The 14,844-nt window shown below is 38.5% G+C and overlaps 2 protein-coding genes across 2 annotated transcripts; both read left to right on the top strand.

The window, feature by feature from the left end:
• Positions 1-8,782: 8,782 nt before the first annotated feature.
• On the top strand, positions 8,783-10,232 carry LOC122092398. The gene is made up of 3 exons (XM_042662709.1): positions 8,783-9,447; positions 9,566-10,099; positions 10,206-10,232. The coding sequence occupies exons 1-3, from the start codon at positions 8,818-8,820 to the stop codon at positions 10,230-10,232; spliced, it is 1,191 nt and encodes a 396-aa protein (XP_042518643.1). The 5' UTR covers positions 8,783-8,817.
• On the top strand, positions 10,088-11,199 carry LOC122090491. Its single transcript, XM_042660110.1, has 2 exons — positions 10,088-10,519; positions 10,656-11,199. Exons 1-2 carry the CDS (start codon positions 10,259-10,261, stop codon positions 10,830-10,832), a joined length of 438 nt encoding a protein of 145 aa, XP_042516044.1. The 5' UTR covers positions 10,088-10,258; the 3' UTR covers positions 10,833-11,199.
• The last annotated feature ends 3,645 nt before the right edge of the window (positions 11,200-14,844 follow it).

The raw sequence follows: 14,844 nt of genomic DNA, 5'->3' as shown, positions 1-14,844 counted from the left end.
TATTCAAACTTCGAGAAGGAGGTGAGTTTGTTTACAAAGGGAGAAAAGTCAAGAAGTCCAAGAAACTAGTGATATCCGCACTCGAAGTGAGAAGATTACTAGAGCAAGGATGTGAGGTTTATTTGGAATCTGTGATTGACACAACTAAGGAGGGCAATTCAGTAGAGGAAATAGAAGTAGTGAAAGAATTCTCAGACATCTTTCCTGACGACTTACTTGGACTACCCCCGGACCGGGAGACTAAATTCATTATTGATCTGATTCCTGGGGCAGCACCTATATCAAAAGCTCCATAGAGGATGGCACCTTCAGAACTGAAGGAGTTGAAGGAACAATTATAAGATTTATTAGAGAAAGGGTTCATCCGACCTAGTGTGTCCCCATGGGGAGCATCGGTACTCTTTTCTAGGAAGAAGGATGGGAGTATGAGAATGTGCATAGACTACAGGGAACTCAATAAACTAACTATCAAGAATAGGTATCCGTTACCTAGAATCGATGATCTCTTTGATCAATTACAAGGTGCAACCACGTTCTCCAAAATTGACCTTAGATCTGGTTATCATCAACTCAAGATTAGAGAGGGTGACATCAAGAAGATAGCTTTCAGGACCCGTTATGGACACTACGAATTCCTAGTTATGCCATTTGGACTAACCAATGCCCCTATAGTGTTCATGGAGCTGATGAATAGAGTATTCCATGATATGTTAGACAACTTTTTCATCGTGTTCATCGACGACATTTTGATCTATTCAAAGAGACGAGAGGAACATGCTACCCATTTGAGATTTACCCTTCAGAGATTGAGAGAAAAGTAATTGTATGCAAAATTTAGTAAATGTGAGTTTTGGCTTACACAAGTACATTTCTTAGGGCATGTTGTCTCAGATAAGGGCATTGAAGTTGATCCTGGAAAAGTAAAGGCTGTGGTAGAATGGGAGGCACCTAAGAATGTCAGTGAAATTCATAGCTTCCTGGGGTTAACAGGATACTACAGAAGGTTCATTGAAAACTTCTCATGCATTTCTGGACCTATGACTCGACTAACACGGAAGGGAGTGAAATTTGAATGGTCTAAGGAATGTGAAGAAAGTTTCCAAGAATTGAAGTGGAAATTAATAACAACTCCAGTACTCACTATTTCAGAAGTCAACGCTGGAATGGTAGTATATAATGATGCATCCAAGTTGGGCTTGGGTTGTGTGTTGATGCAAAATGGCAAGGTTGTAGCATATGCATCTTGACAGTTGAAGGACTATGAAAAGAATTACCCCACTCATGACTTGGAGTTAGCGGCGGTCATTTTTGCTTTAAAGATCTGGCAGTATTATTTATATGGGAAAAAGAGTGAGATCTACAACGATCATAAGAGTTTGAAATACTTTTTCACCCAAAAGGAGCTGAATATGAGACAAAGAAGATGGTTGGAACTGATGAAGGATTATGATTGCACCATCCATTATCATCCGGGGAAGGCCAACATCATGGCTGATGCATTGAGCAGGAAGTCTCAGACTCTATCCCTAGCAGCCTTGACTGTGAATGAACAGCTGATTGAGGAAGCTAGAAGAATGGATTTGGAACTACTAACGAATGAGGTGACAATGACCTTGGCTACACTTATGATACAACCATCATTAGTGGAGAAAATCCAAGCTACCCAAGTACTAGATGAGGATCTTCAGAAAATAGTAAGTGATACCAAAGAACAAAAAGATTTAAATTTCAAGTTGATTGAAGATGGGGTCCTCAAGTTCAAGGATAGACTTTGCGTACCAAAGGATGAAGAGATGAGGGAATTAATATTGAAAGAAGTTCACAGTTCACCCTACTCCATCCATCCAGGTAGTACAAAAATGTACAAGGATTTGAAGAAGTCCTATTGGAGGTGTGGCATGAAAACTGACGTAGCCATCCATATAGCCAGGTGCCTGAATTGCCAACAGATCAAAGCAAAAAGGCAAAGGCCACATGGCTTATTACAACCCCTACCTGTACCAAAATGGAAGTGGGAAAACATTACCATGGATTTTGTCACAGGATTGCCGCGTACTCAGAAGGGGAATGACACAATCTGGGTAATTGTAGACCAACTGACCAAGGTGGCCCACTTCATCCCTATGAGAATTACTTACTCCATGGAAAAGTTGGCTCGACTGTATGTTGACAATATTGTTCACCTCCAACTTTTGGAAATGTCTACAGAAAGTAATGGGGACACAACTGAATTTTAGCACGGCATTCCATCCACAGACAGATGGGCAATCAGAGAGGACTATATAGACCCTAGAGGATATGTTGCGGGCTTGTGTATTGGATATGAGCTATAGCTGGTATGAGCACTTGTCACTCATAAAGTTCTACAAAAATAGCTACTAGGCTACTATAGGCATGGCACCTTATGAAGCCCAATATTGTAAAAAATGCAGAACACCTTTGTATTGGGATGAAGCTAGAGAAAGGAGGATCCTAGGCCCAAAACTGATCCAAGCCACTTGTGAGAAAGTGTATGTAATCAGGGAGAGAATTAAGGTGGCTCAATCAAGATAGAAAAACTATGCGGATGTCAAACGGAAGCACTTAGAGTTTGAGGTGGGTGATAAAAACTTTTTGAAAGTCTCCCCAATGAGAGGAGTGAAGAGGTTTGGCAAGAAGGGAAAGCTAAGTCCTCGATAGATGGGACCTTATGAGATATTGAGTCGAGTCAAAATAGTAGCTTATCAGGTCGCTGTGCCACCCAAAATAGAAGGAGCTCATAATGTATTTCATGTTTCCATGCTCAAGAAGACGTTTTCGATCCAGCTCATATTTTGACACATGTACCCTTGGAACTTGACGTTGATTGGAAGTATGTAGAACAACCAGAAGAAATCATTGACCGGAGAGACCTCATTCTCCGCAATCGGACTATTTCTTATGTACTAGTCAAGTGGAGGAATCACTCCAAACAAGAAGCATCGTGGGAACATGAGGAGGAAATGAAGAAGAAATATCCTCAGTTGTTTAGATCACCAGGTATGTCAAATTTTGGGGATAAAATTTCTTGTGAGGAGGGAATGTTATACCCGAACCCTAAAACTTCCTATTTTAATGTTCAGGTGCGACACCAGAGGACACCAGTACCAATGAGAACTGGGTTGCATCCACCTTTTTCCGAGGAAGGAAGGACGACCCCATTTGCACCTGTTACCCATGCTTAAATAATTGGAAGGGATTCCAGACCCGAAGGGAAAGGTCAGTTGAACCTCACACACACTAGAAACCCTTGAGAAGGCCCCACTCAAACTAAGGAGAGATCTCCATACAAAGTGGCCAGTTTAGCGTTCACCGACTGATGATCACCGGTGGATGCTCCATCCACCGGTGAACACCATACAATGAGTGCACAGGTCAGTTTTGGGTTATTTCATCGTGGGACCCAAGACCGTACTATCGTGCACCCCAAACCCATCCACATTGATGGAACAATGTGTTAGGGAGTTGATTAATGTGGCGGGACATCTCGAAGTGGGCCCATTAGTGGCGAATAGCGGAATAACCCGGTATTGGGTAAAAACCCATTAGTTCCCCAAACAGCCCTATTTACTGAAAAAAAATCCCGTGGTGTCTTGTAGGATTGGTGCTCTCTTTATCAGTTCTTTTCAGCATTCAATGGAAACTATCTCATTGTTATCGAGGCTAATCCAATTGTGGATTACTTGGTAAAAAGTGCTGCTAAAAGTGGATCTAGTGTCTTTTGTCCCTCTTTTCCTCCAATGCGGGATGAGATTAGAAGGGATACAGAGAGTAGACCAAGATATAGATTTTCTTAACTATTGTTCAATGGAGTAGTCGATCCTCTTCCTTGCTGATGGCCATGCCGAAGGTGAGGAGAGGAGCCTGAGATCTTAATCTCCTCCATCCTATGTCACTCTGTGTCTGGTGTCTTTCTAGACCCATCTTGTATCTCCATTCTTTTTCTTTTCATTTTTTAATACACATGAATTTTTAGCGAAAAAAAGAAATAGCTCGCATTTGAGTAGGGCAGTAAAGAGCATACTTTTTTTAAAATTAACATACTGCCTAGAGAAGTCTTTTTTTTTTTTTATTGGATGAATGCCCAAAGAAGTCTTGATACTTCATTAGAAAGACATTTAAATTTCTAATGTATTTTATAGATGCATTCATAAAAATAAATATGTCATCAGCAAATAATAGGTGAACTGGCATTAAATCACCTCAAGGGCCCTGAAGAGGCTTGATTATTCCATCATGAAGTAGCCTTCTCAGATCTGCATAAAACCTCTTGAGCAAGAATAAAATGAATTGGAGACATGGGATCCCCTTACCGAAGACCTCTCTCCACATTAAAGTACCCCACAAGACCTCCATTCAAGAGAATTGAAATTTTTGCCGAGCAAAGCATCTGATAAATCCAGTTCACCCATTTTTCAGAGAAACCAAATCACCTCAACACATGAATAATAAATCCCCACGAAATGGTGTCAAATGCTTTCTGAATATCTATCTTGACTCCCATTCCCCCTCCTCTGGTAGCTGAGAGCATAACATTTTCCATTTCTGAAGATAAGCCAATGTTTGTGTGTATCACTTCCCTTTTTCGAACACTCCCAAATCTTTTGATATCAATCTAGGAGAAAGAAATGATATCCTCATAGCTAATATTTTTTATATCATTTTACATAAAAAAATTTCCCATGCAGAGAGGGTGGAATTTAATTTATCAAGAGTAGAAGCACCATATCATCTTTGGGAATTATTGCAATAAAGTTATTATTAATACATGTAGGAATTTTCCCTGTGAGAAAAAACTCTCTGACCACATGAATAGAGTCTTCAACCACCACCTCCCAGCAATGACGAAAAAAATAACCCAGGAACCCATTTGGACTTGGGGAGCTGTCTGGGTCCAGGTCCCAAACAACCTTCTTAATTCCCACTGTGCGAGGGATCATATCCAAACTGCTCGTCTACCTCGTCAACTAATGTAGGTATTGCAACTAAGAGCTCCAAGTGGTCAGTAGTTAGCATGCTCTTATGGAAAGCTTCAAAATGCTCAAACATATTGGCCACTATCCCATCTCTATAATAGATCTTTGACCCATCAGGTTTTTGCACCATTCTGACAGTGTTTCTTGCCCTTCTTTGTATAGAGATGGAAGAAATTTGACTTCCTATCCTTTTGTTTAAGACATTTAATTCGAGATTTCTCTTCCCACAGCTTTTCATGATTCTTCAATGCATTCAAGTAAGCTGTTTTTGCATCAACTTCCTTCCCAAATAAGATATCATCTATCATTGAAATGTCAATTATCTCCTGACCCACAACCAAGGCCTCTTTGGTTTTTATCATCTCTAATTCAAAGTTGGGGGAGACCTATCTAGACCAACCCAAATAACTGGCTGAAGCTTCTTAAGTTTCTGGGCTAAAACATAAGCACATAAAACAGATATACTATGACGATACATCTTTAACCACTAGAAGAAAAGATTGTTAATCTATTCGAAACTTATGCATTTGAAAGGGACAGTTATCTGGATCTAGGCAAGTCTCAGAGATAACCAAAATTGGGCAATGATCAGATAAATCTTGCTAGAGAACTGTTTGAGCATAGTCCTGAAAGTGATTCAGTCAAGATTCATTACAACAACCCCTGTCTAGAACTACAGACACATTCCCTCTCCAGCTATTGTTAGACCATGTAAACTTTAGTCCTTGAGATGGAAGTTGGATCATTAAGCAGTTATCTATCATGGTGTCAAATTTAGTAGCCAATTCCAAACTGAAGGCACCCGAACCTCTCTTCTCATGCAATGCAAGTGTGGCATTGAAGTCCCCAACCATAAGCCATGGATCGGCCCTCATTGGAACTAAAGCAAGATGAATCCACAACTCCCTCCTTTTCACCCAAAAGCTACTTGCATGAATAACTGATAGAATAATTTGTTTATTCTTCCAATTAGTTTTAACAATAAGCTATTGATCAGATACTAAAACAAGAGAAGCTTAGAAAGCCCTCTCCTCCACATTAGCTAAAGATTTGGCACCTTATCCACCCTTTCATTATAAATCACCTTCGCATCATAACCAATTTTATTAAGGGTAATTTACAACGCCACCCCCTGGAGAATGCCAATATTATAGGGACACCCCCTCTCTTTCACCAAATTGGACTCGGACCCCCTACCGTCAGTCAACGTTACATAATATACCAAGAATACTGACATCAGCAGTTAATATTTTTTCTAAATTCCATTTTGCCCTTCAAAATAATGAAGTACCAAAATTGCCCTTAATGGTTCTATTTCCAAAATCAATTGAGGAAAACCTAACTCACAACTCAAATATGACGAGTCGCGCGAGTTACTGAGTAAGAGAAGAACGTCGGAGAAGAACATCGGAGAAGAAGATTGATAGGAATTTTCAGATCGGTGGCTGCAACACCTTCCGGTAGCGTCTACGGAGGCTGCGAACCCCCTCCGGCGATTACAGGTATGTTATCCTGCCTCCTTGTCTCATTTAACCCTTTTATTCATCATCCCCAAATCGATTTCACAACCCTAACTCACTACTCACTTCTAACGGGTCACAAATCAGCCTCAATGAGTTGAGAAGAAGAACGGGTAGGCTTGCAGATCGGCGGCTGCGAACACTCTTTCGACGACGGCGACGACGGTGACTACGGCAGCCAACCCCCTCCAGCGACTACGGCGGCGAACCCCCTCCAGCGACTACAGGTATCTCTGAAATTTTACCCTTTTATTGATCATCCCCAAATCGATTGATAGGAACAGCTACTTCTGCTGGCTCTCTTCACTCTGTATCTGAATTCTATTCTCATTACTGGGTATATATGATTGAGAAATGTTTTGATATCCTTTTGTATATGAATAACCTTGTATAATGATTAATACATGCACGAATTGCTCATCAAATAGCTATCGAACAATTGAGACCATTTTGTCAGATTATACCTGTAGATTTCAACCATGGATGATTATACATTAGTTTCTTGTCCACAAGCTGCTTCAGAACAGAATTTTCCCTTTTTAAGCCATTGAAAATGATATGTATCTGCCTTATTGGTTCCGACAGTACCATCACTTCTTGTGGCTTTTTTAAGCATTTGGTCCCCTCTTCTTTTCCTATTCTAATAAATCATTCTTATTATTGTCTTGCACCATAGCTTGGCTAAAATTGAAATGTGTTTTGGTTGTGCTTTAAGGGTCCCATAGATGTACTAAACTATGCCTCTTGTAAATGGTTTCTGAGGCATTATTGGGCTCTGCTCCTTATTTTCCTAATATGTTACTGTTTCCAAAACAATGGTTCCTTGTGCTTTATGCTTTATGGGTCTCTTTACATCTGTTAATATTACTATCTCCATGTTGTAGTGGCCTTTTGAATGTGGAATGGTTCCTATCTATACTTCTACTAATAAATCATTCTTGTATGGTACAACCCATCACTTTAAACTTTATTTTCTTTTTGAAAAAATAAAAAAAAGAAATTCCATGTTAACATATGCTTGTGTTTCAGAGACAACTTTTACTATTAGTTTTCTTGGTAAAAAATTCAATGTGAACTATTTGCTGAATAAGACAAATATGGTTCTTACATTTGGTAAAACTGTGCTTTGCTATATTTTGCTATGATTTTCATGTTTATTATAAGAGAGTGTGAGAAATATTATGAATTTTACTAATTGCATTGTTATCATTTGTAGAATGGATCCTTACACATTGTATTACCATTACGATGGGAAGGTTGAGCACAAGATTGTTGATAGAGAGAAGTTCAGTTATTTTGAGTTACTATGCGACATCTACAGTACGGTGTTGTCACATATTCCAGATGGGAGGTCTATCAAGTTCACTTGTCAAGCTATGCTGCCTGATAGTAGGGTTATGATTGATATATGGAACGATGACACACTCATGCAAGTGTTGTCTATTTTTGAAGAGTTGAGGGTTCTTATGGTGTATGTGTCAAATGTGAAGCAGTTTGACAATGGTTTTGGTGGTCATACCATTAATGGCTATCCATTCAAAGTTGTTGGTAGAGATCTTCCAAGAAGAAGATAGAGGAATGAAGTGCAACCTCCTAGCATTGGAATTGGATCATTTGTTCATTATGAAACTGGTACATCTAGAGTACCAAAACCGATAGTCCAGAGTGCTTGTTGCTCAGGTATTTCTATAGGCAGAACTGGTGCATCCAACATGAGATCAAGCGAAGATGGTAGTGGTACAATCCCCGGGATAATTTCAAGTCATAGTGAGAAAGGAAAATCTATTGTAGATGTGGTAGAGGTGATAGATGAGGCAAATGATGTGACTAATACATACTCAAGTGGATGTGAGTATGTTATGTCTGACTCGGAAGATGAAGACTGGAAAATGCAAAGTGATGATGGCTTTAAAGATATTAGTAAAAGTGGAAGTGAAGAAGAGGTGCACTTTGAAGATGGGGATGGCTCTGAGGTGCACTTTGAAGATGGGGATGGCTCTGAAGGTGATGAAGCATCTATTGGAACTGATGACTTATCAGATTATGACTCCGATGAGTTCCATGCACCACAAGTCCGTAGGCCAAGAAGTGTTTTTGATGTTGAAGGAAAAGTCCAACTAGAGGATGGTATGATATTTGATGATGTGGACCATTTTAGGAGAGAATTGAAAGATTATGCAATCCAAGAGGGTTTTCATCTTCAGAGAATAAAAAATGAGAGGACAAGGGTAACTGTTATTTGTGCTGATGATGGTTGTTAGTGGAGAATTCATGCATCACCGACTGAAGATAAAATCACTTTTATGATAAAGTCTTTTAATCCTCAGCATACTTGTTCTCAAAGAAAAGACAAAAACCCGGATGCAACATCAAGATGGATTGCTAACAAACTTGGTCCACAACTCAAAGTAGATCCTGAGTTGTCTACTAATAGTATTAGAGCCATGTTATGGAAGGATTATAAGATTCAACCAAGTTACAGTCAGATTTGGAGGGCACGTCTTCTTGCAAAAGAAGTAAATGAGGGTAGCCATGCCAAGTCGTATTCCAAGCTTCCAAGGTATGGAGAGATGGTTAGGCAAACCAATCCAGGTTCAATGTTTAATCTTCAATTCATTTCAAGAACTAACATGGCCGACAATCCAGTGTTTAAAAGGTGTTTTGTTTGTTATGAAGCAAGCAAAAGAGGGTTTCTTAATGGTTGTAGGCCATTTATTGGGTTGGATGGATGCCATCTGAAGGGAAAGTTTGGAGGGACACTATTGGCAGCTATTTCTGTTGACGGGAGCAATGGATTATTTCCACTTGCCTATGCTGTTGTTGAATCTGAGTGCAAAGACAGTTGGCTGTGGTTCCTTCAGAATCTGTATACTGCATTGTATTCTACATCAGATGACATGGGGTATTTAACTTTCATGTCAGATAAGCAAAAGGTGCCTTCTTATCAATTTCTCTTTAAATGTTTTTACTTCTTTTTATATTACTTTCATTGAATTTTGATATATTGTTTTTTTTTTTTTTTTCTTTCTTATTGGGATGTGGCTGATGTAGGGGTTAACTGATGCAATTAAGGAGGTTTTCCATGAATCACATACAAGGCATTGCAGTAGGAATTTATATGCAAATTTCAGGAAAGATTATAAAGGTGAGAAGCTAAAAGCTTTATTTTGGACTGCATCAAGGGCTTACAGAGAAATTGAGTGGACAAAGGCAATGGCTGAGATCAAGAGTATAAATCAAAAAGCATATGATTTTCTGATGGAAAACCAGCCTAGTTCATGGTCAAGATGGGCATTTAATCACCAAACAAAAAGTGATCACATAACCAACAACATGACAGAGTCCTTCAATAACTGGGTAGGCCCGTATAGAGACAAACCCATCCTATATTTGATTGATCAAGTGCGGATAAGTTTGATGGATAAATTACATAAGAGGTTTGAGCAAGCTTGTTCTTACAAGGGGACTTTGACACCAAAGATTAAGAAGAGAATGGATGTGATCCACCAGCAATCAAGATCTTGTGTGGCCCTATCAGCAGGATATAATGAATTTGAGGTGAACAATGGCACATCAAGATTTGTGGTAAACTTGAATACTCGAAAATGTGGGTGTCAAGTATGGGAGGCTACCGGGCTGCCATGTAGACATGCAGCTTGCTGTATTACATTTAAGAGGGAAAACCTATCAGATTACTGTGATAGTTTTTATTTTCTAGGGAAATATCTACAAGCCTATGAGAACATGATACACCCACTTCCTGACATATCAGAGTTGGAAGAAACAAGTAGTATGGGAGTGGTGGAGCCTCCACCTCTGAGAAGGCACCCAGGCAGACCCAAAAAAGTTAGAAAAAAGGAGGATGGTGAACCAGCAGGAAGTGAGTATAGAAAGAAGTCTACATCAGTAAGATGTGATAAGTGTGGGCTTCAGGGTCATAACAGGAGAACATGTAAAGGGGGTCAAATTAGGAGGAAAAGGGCAAGGAAAAGCAGTACTGTGAAGGTAACCATGATTCATTCTCCAAAGACCATTCAGTTATCATCCTATGATATTGTAATCAATTCTACTAAATTTTAGACATATGTTATACTTCCATAATTACTCAACTATACTTGGATTGTTCTAAATGCTTGTGTAGGAGAGTCGAAATGTGGGGGCTAGTGAAGCTGAAGTCAATGTCTCTCAGCGGACAAGATCACATAATGCATCAACTGCATTGAATGATAGTGTTCAAGCAAGGAAAAGAGCGAAAGCGACAGCAGCTCGGGCAAGAAGACGTGAAAAGGAGGCAATGCAGAAGCCAAACAAGAATTGAGTTTGGACAAAGGGGGGTTTTTTTTTGGGGGGGGGGAAATGATGTGTATATAGGCCTTTTGATTTTGGAAATTATCATTACTAGACTGGACAGGTTTTCGATATGTGTAATTCTGATGTGTATACAGGCCTTTTGATTTTTGTCAAGTATGTGGAATGGACATGTGTATAGGTTTTTTTATTTTCATTTTGGATGTGGAATGAACATGTTGGAAAGGTTTTTTGATTTTCATTTATATGTGGAGTGGACAAGGCTGGACAAGTTTTTTTGATTTTGTTCTTGATGTGGAATGGACATGTGGGCAGATTTCTTTTTCTTGATTTTCATTTCTGTTTTGACACTGTATTCAATAGGGTACCGAGGGATTTCCTGATTTTAACTTGGTCTCAGTTTTTGTCAACCTGAACATAATGAACTGCAACACACATACAAACACAAGTCATAATTAGTTAGGGGCTTTCACTCAATTTGATATATATTCATATTGTAATATATTGGGTGATATCTCATTTTCACCTGGTATTACCTATCACATTGAGCTTAATGAATGGTCAAAACACCTTGTGTAAGTCATGTCCAAAACTTACAATTTTGTGTTCTGTTGTTTGTTATGATTAGTGTTTTTCTACTGCAACTGATAGTAGAATAATGGAATTTTTTTTTTATTAGTGAACAATAGTAATCTCTTTACTGGGAAGGGCCTTGAAACTTTTCTTCTCAGAGGTGCTTGTTGCTTCTCTGCTGTTGTTTCTAGGCAGAGCATATGCAGGTTCGTGGGCCTATCTTCGGCGTCTCGTTGAGCACACAAAATCCCAATAGAGAACTAGAGATCAAAATGGGGAAAATAGAGAAGAGAAAAAAAAAAAACAAAAACAAAAACAAACAAACATATCTTCTCGCCTGCGACAGAAACTGGATGGGAAGCACTACTCGCCGGCGACAAAAGGAGAGGTATTTTCCAGCGACTGCCCTCTCTATCTCTGCTGGAACTCGTCTGAACCGTTGGTAGCAGGTAGGGAGAAGAGGAGAGAAGGAGAGAAAGAGAGAAGGAGAGAAGGATAGATAAAAGGGTAAGGAGGGGTATTTTTAGGATAATGAAAAATGTCTAATTTATCAGTTTTTACTCATAAGGGCAAAAACGTCATTTCAAAGCATCATGTAACGTTGACTGACGGTAGGGGGTCCGAGTCCAATTTGGTGAAAGAGAGGGGGTGTCCATATAATATTGGCATTCTCCAGGGGGTGGCGTTTTAAATTACCCTTATTTTTATGGGTCTACTTTAAATAGTTTAAAGTACCCACATGGGTTGGATCTTTTGAACTAACTGATTAATCTAGTCCAAAATTTGAACCAACTTGATTTGACACAATTGGTTGGACCAACTCAAAACTCTAATAACTAATATTAGTGCATTAGCCTAAAAACTCTCTAAATTAATAATTTACGAAATTGTTAATTTAAAGCCAACTTCACTTAGGATTTTGGTGGGATTCCTTGTACGGTACAAGGGATCCAGTAAGGCTATTATAAACTAATATTAAATCTTGTTAGCTAAATAGAAACCCTAGTAAGACTATTGGGACCCAAATAATATTAGTTTGCATAATAATATGATTTGGGCACTTTAATGGTTTAGAAACTTCTACTTATACACTTTAACACATGAGATGTGAAATCATAATAAATTAATTAATTATTAAAAATATGGTTAATTAATTGTTAATTCTATATTACATATTGAAGAACCATATCATTCTATGCATTGTGGTTATGGGATTGAAAACTAAATCTTGTGGATGGAAAAATTATTTATTATTACATGAGACGTAATAGATGTCATATGGCATGAGATCAATGTGATGTGGATTTTCTCTCTCCCTCTCTCTTTCTCCTCTTATTCTTTTTTATAAATCTATGTACTCCACCCCTTGAGCAGCCTAAATGGTGAGTTGGTTTCTTTAAGGAGGCTTATTTAAACAAAGAGATGTATAGATTTAGGTTGTTTTTTCAATTTGTTGTAAACACGAAGAAAGTGGTGAAGATCCTAGTACGGCGATCATGGTTTTAAGTATCTCCGATACCGATACGATACCCTCTGATACGTATCTTAAATTTAGTCGACCGATACGATACACACCAATACGATACATTGAATTTTTTAAATCATTTCGTATCGATATATATCCTACAATACATACCGATATGCATCAATACACCACTAATACACATCGATACGATACGACATGCCTCGATACGACTCTATGAAAAATATAAAATTAAGGTAAAATGTACGTTTCGGTATGTATTGGTACGTATTGGTGAGTATCGGTATGTATCGATCAGTACGTATCGGTGCATATCAGCACGTATCGGTGAGTATCGATATATATATATCGGTACGTATTGGTGAGTATCGATACGTATCGGCGCTACGGTCATATAATGGCCAATATGGGTAATTTTTCAGAAAAAATTGATTTTTTGAAGGGTTTTTGTTCCAAAGTTACTGTCAGCCATATTTCTCTCTAACTAAAGTGGAAGTTAAGGTTGAGAACAAGAATTTTACATTTATGGGACAACTACAGACCTTGAATTCTTAGTACGATACCCTCAATTTAGTGTTTATGCATAATACATGTTATCAATAGTTTTTTTTAACAAATTCTTTATGCAAAAGTGTTTAAAAAAATGTTTCCTATCCATTTATGTGTGTATCTTTAGCGTATCTTAGTGTATCATCGATACGATACGATACCCTCCGATGCGTATCTTAATTTTGACCGACCGATACGGCGACCGATACCGATACTTTAATCCTTGACGGCGATGATAGAAGAAGAGATGGAGGTTTGCATTAAGATGATGAAAATATAGATTATACATGTTGGTTGCATCACTTAATGCATAAGATGCATTTTATCTTATTACACATTAATCAAATAATTAATTAAGTGGGAGTAATAGAGGCTTATTACTCCCACTATTTTTGCCATCCCGTAACCACATTTAATTATCTTATATTGTTGCCATCTTTTATACTTGTGATGCTTGCCTTATAATGCATGAGATGTTTATATATGTGTCATAACATTACCCTTAATGTTAAAAGCATGTGTGATATGGATGAATCTTAATAGGTAGATCATATCCATTGCCCCTATCAATGGTGGATGTAGAGGTCTATAATATAGCCCCATAATAGAGTCGATAGGACGTTGTCAGAGTTTTTATTGCCGATGGTCAACACTACTTCCTAATGGATAGGATATGGACACATATAGTGAGGGGGCACTGCGATAGTGGGCCATCTCTCATGATACTATGATTCATTTATTTTGATATGAATGCACATGACTTGAGTGTGTGTCAGCCGATAGGATATGGACATGACACTCAGATGGTCAATAATATTAGAAGCCTTAGAGGTGGACAGCAAAGTTCACCCAATGATCGTATGTGTAGTTATTCCTGATAGGGTAAGCTACATGTGCAAGGATTGGTTTATTCCAATTCACTTTCAGGATATGAGGGAATCTTGAATATGAGAAAACTATTATCTATGTTTCTCCCATTAGAATTCAATAGTTTCATTAAATACTCATACGTTTGATTATATCTTGTACATGTGTAGATCTTTATGCAATGTCAACTTCAATCAACTCTACTTTACTTACCCTCATCAATGATTGCAAATTGAAAGGACCCAACTATGTTGACTAGCATAGAAGTATTATGTTACTCCTAACGGCATAACGTCTATATGCAATTCTTGAGGAGGAGGCTCTCGAAAAATCCACTGGTGATGATTATGATCAACAAGAGGCTTATGAGTTCTTCCACTCAAGTGACTCTAAGGCCATGCTATAGATTTTGTGATCAGTTGACAAACCGATCATTGACTCTGTGAAAGGCATAACCTCTGCCAAGGGTATGATGGATAAACTCAAGGAGCTTTTCAGTCAGACTGACGTGCATTAGCACCATGAGCTCGTTGGCCTTATCCAAAATACT

This window comes from Macadamia integrifolia, chromosome 10, assembly GCF_013358625.1.
Source record: "Macadamia integrifolia cultivar HAES 741 chromosome 10, SCU_Mint_v3, whole genome shotgun sequence".
NCBI lineage: Eukaryota > Viridiplantae > Streptophyta > Magnoliopsida > Proteales > Proteaceae > Macadamia > Macadamia integrifolia.
This window is presented reverse-complemented; position numbering and strand designations above follow the sequence as displayed.

Bases quoted from the DNA above. Each gene is read 5' to 3' on its own strand.
- LOC122092398 (XM_042662709.1), top strand. From the start codon at position 8,818: ATGATAAAGTCTTTTAATCCTCAGCATACTTGTTCTCAAAGAAAAGAC. The intron at 9,448-9,565 runs GTGCCTTCTTAT...TGGCTGATGTAG, and splicing joins TCATGTCAGATAAGCAAAAG to GGGTTAACTGATGCAATTAA. The intron at 10,100-10,205 runs GTAAACTTGAAT...AAAACCTATCAG, and splicing joins ATGGCACATCAAGATTTGTG to ATTACTGTGATAGTTTTTAT.
- LOC122090491 (XM_042660110.1), top strand. From the start codon at position 10,259: ATGATACACCCACTTCCTGACATATCAGAGTTGGAAGAAACAAGTAGT. The intron at 10,520-10,655 runs GTAACCATGATT...ATGCTTGTGTAG, and splicing joins GGAAAAGCAGTACTGTGAAG to GAGAGTCGAAATGTGGGGGC.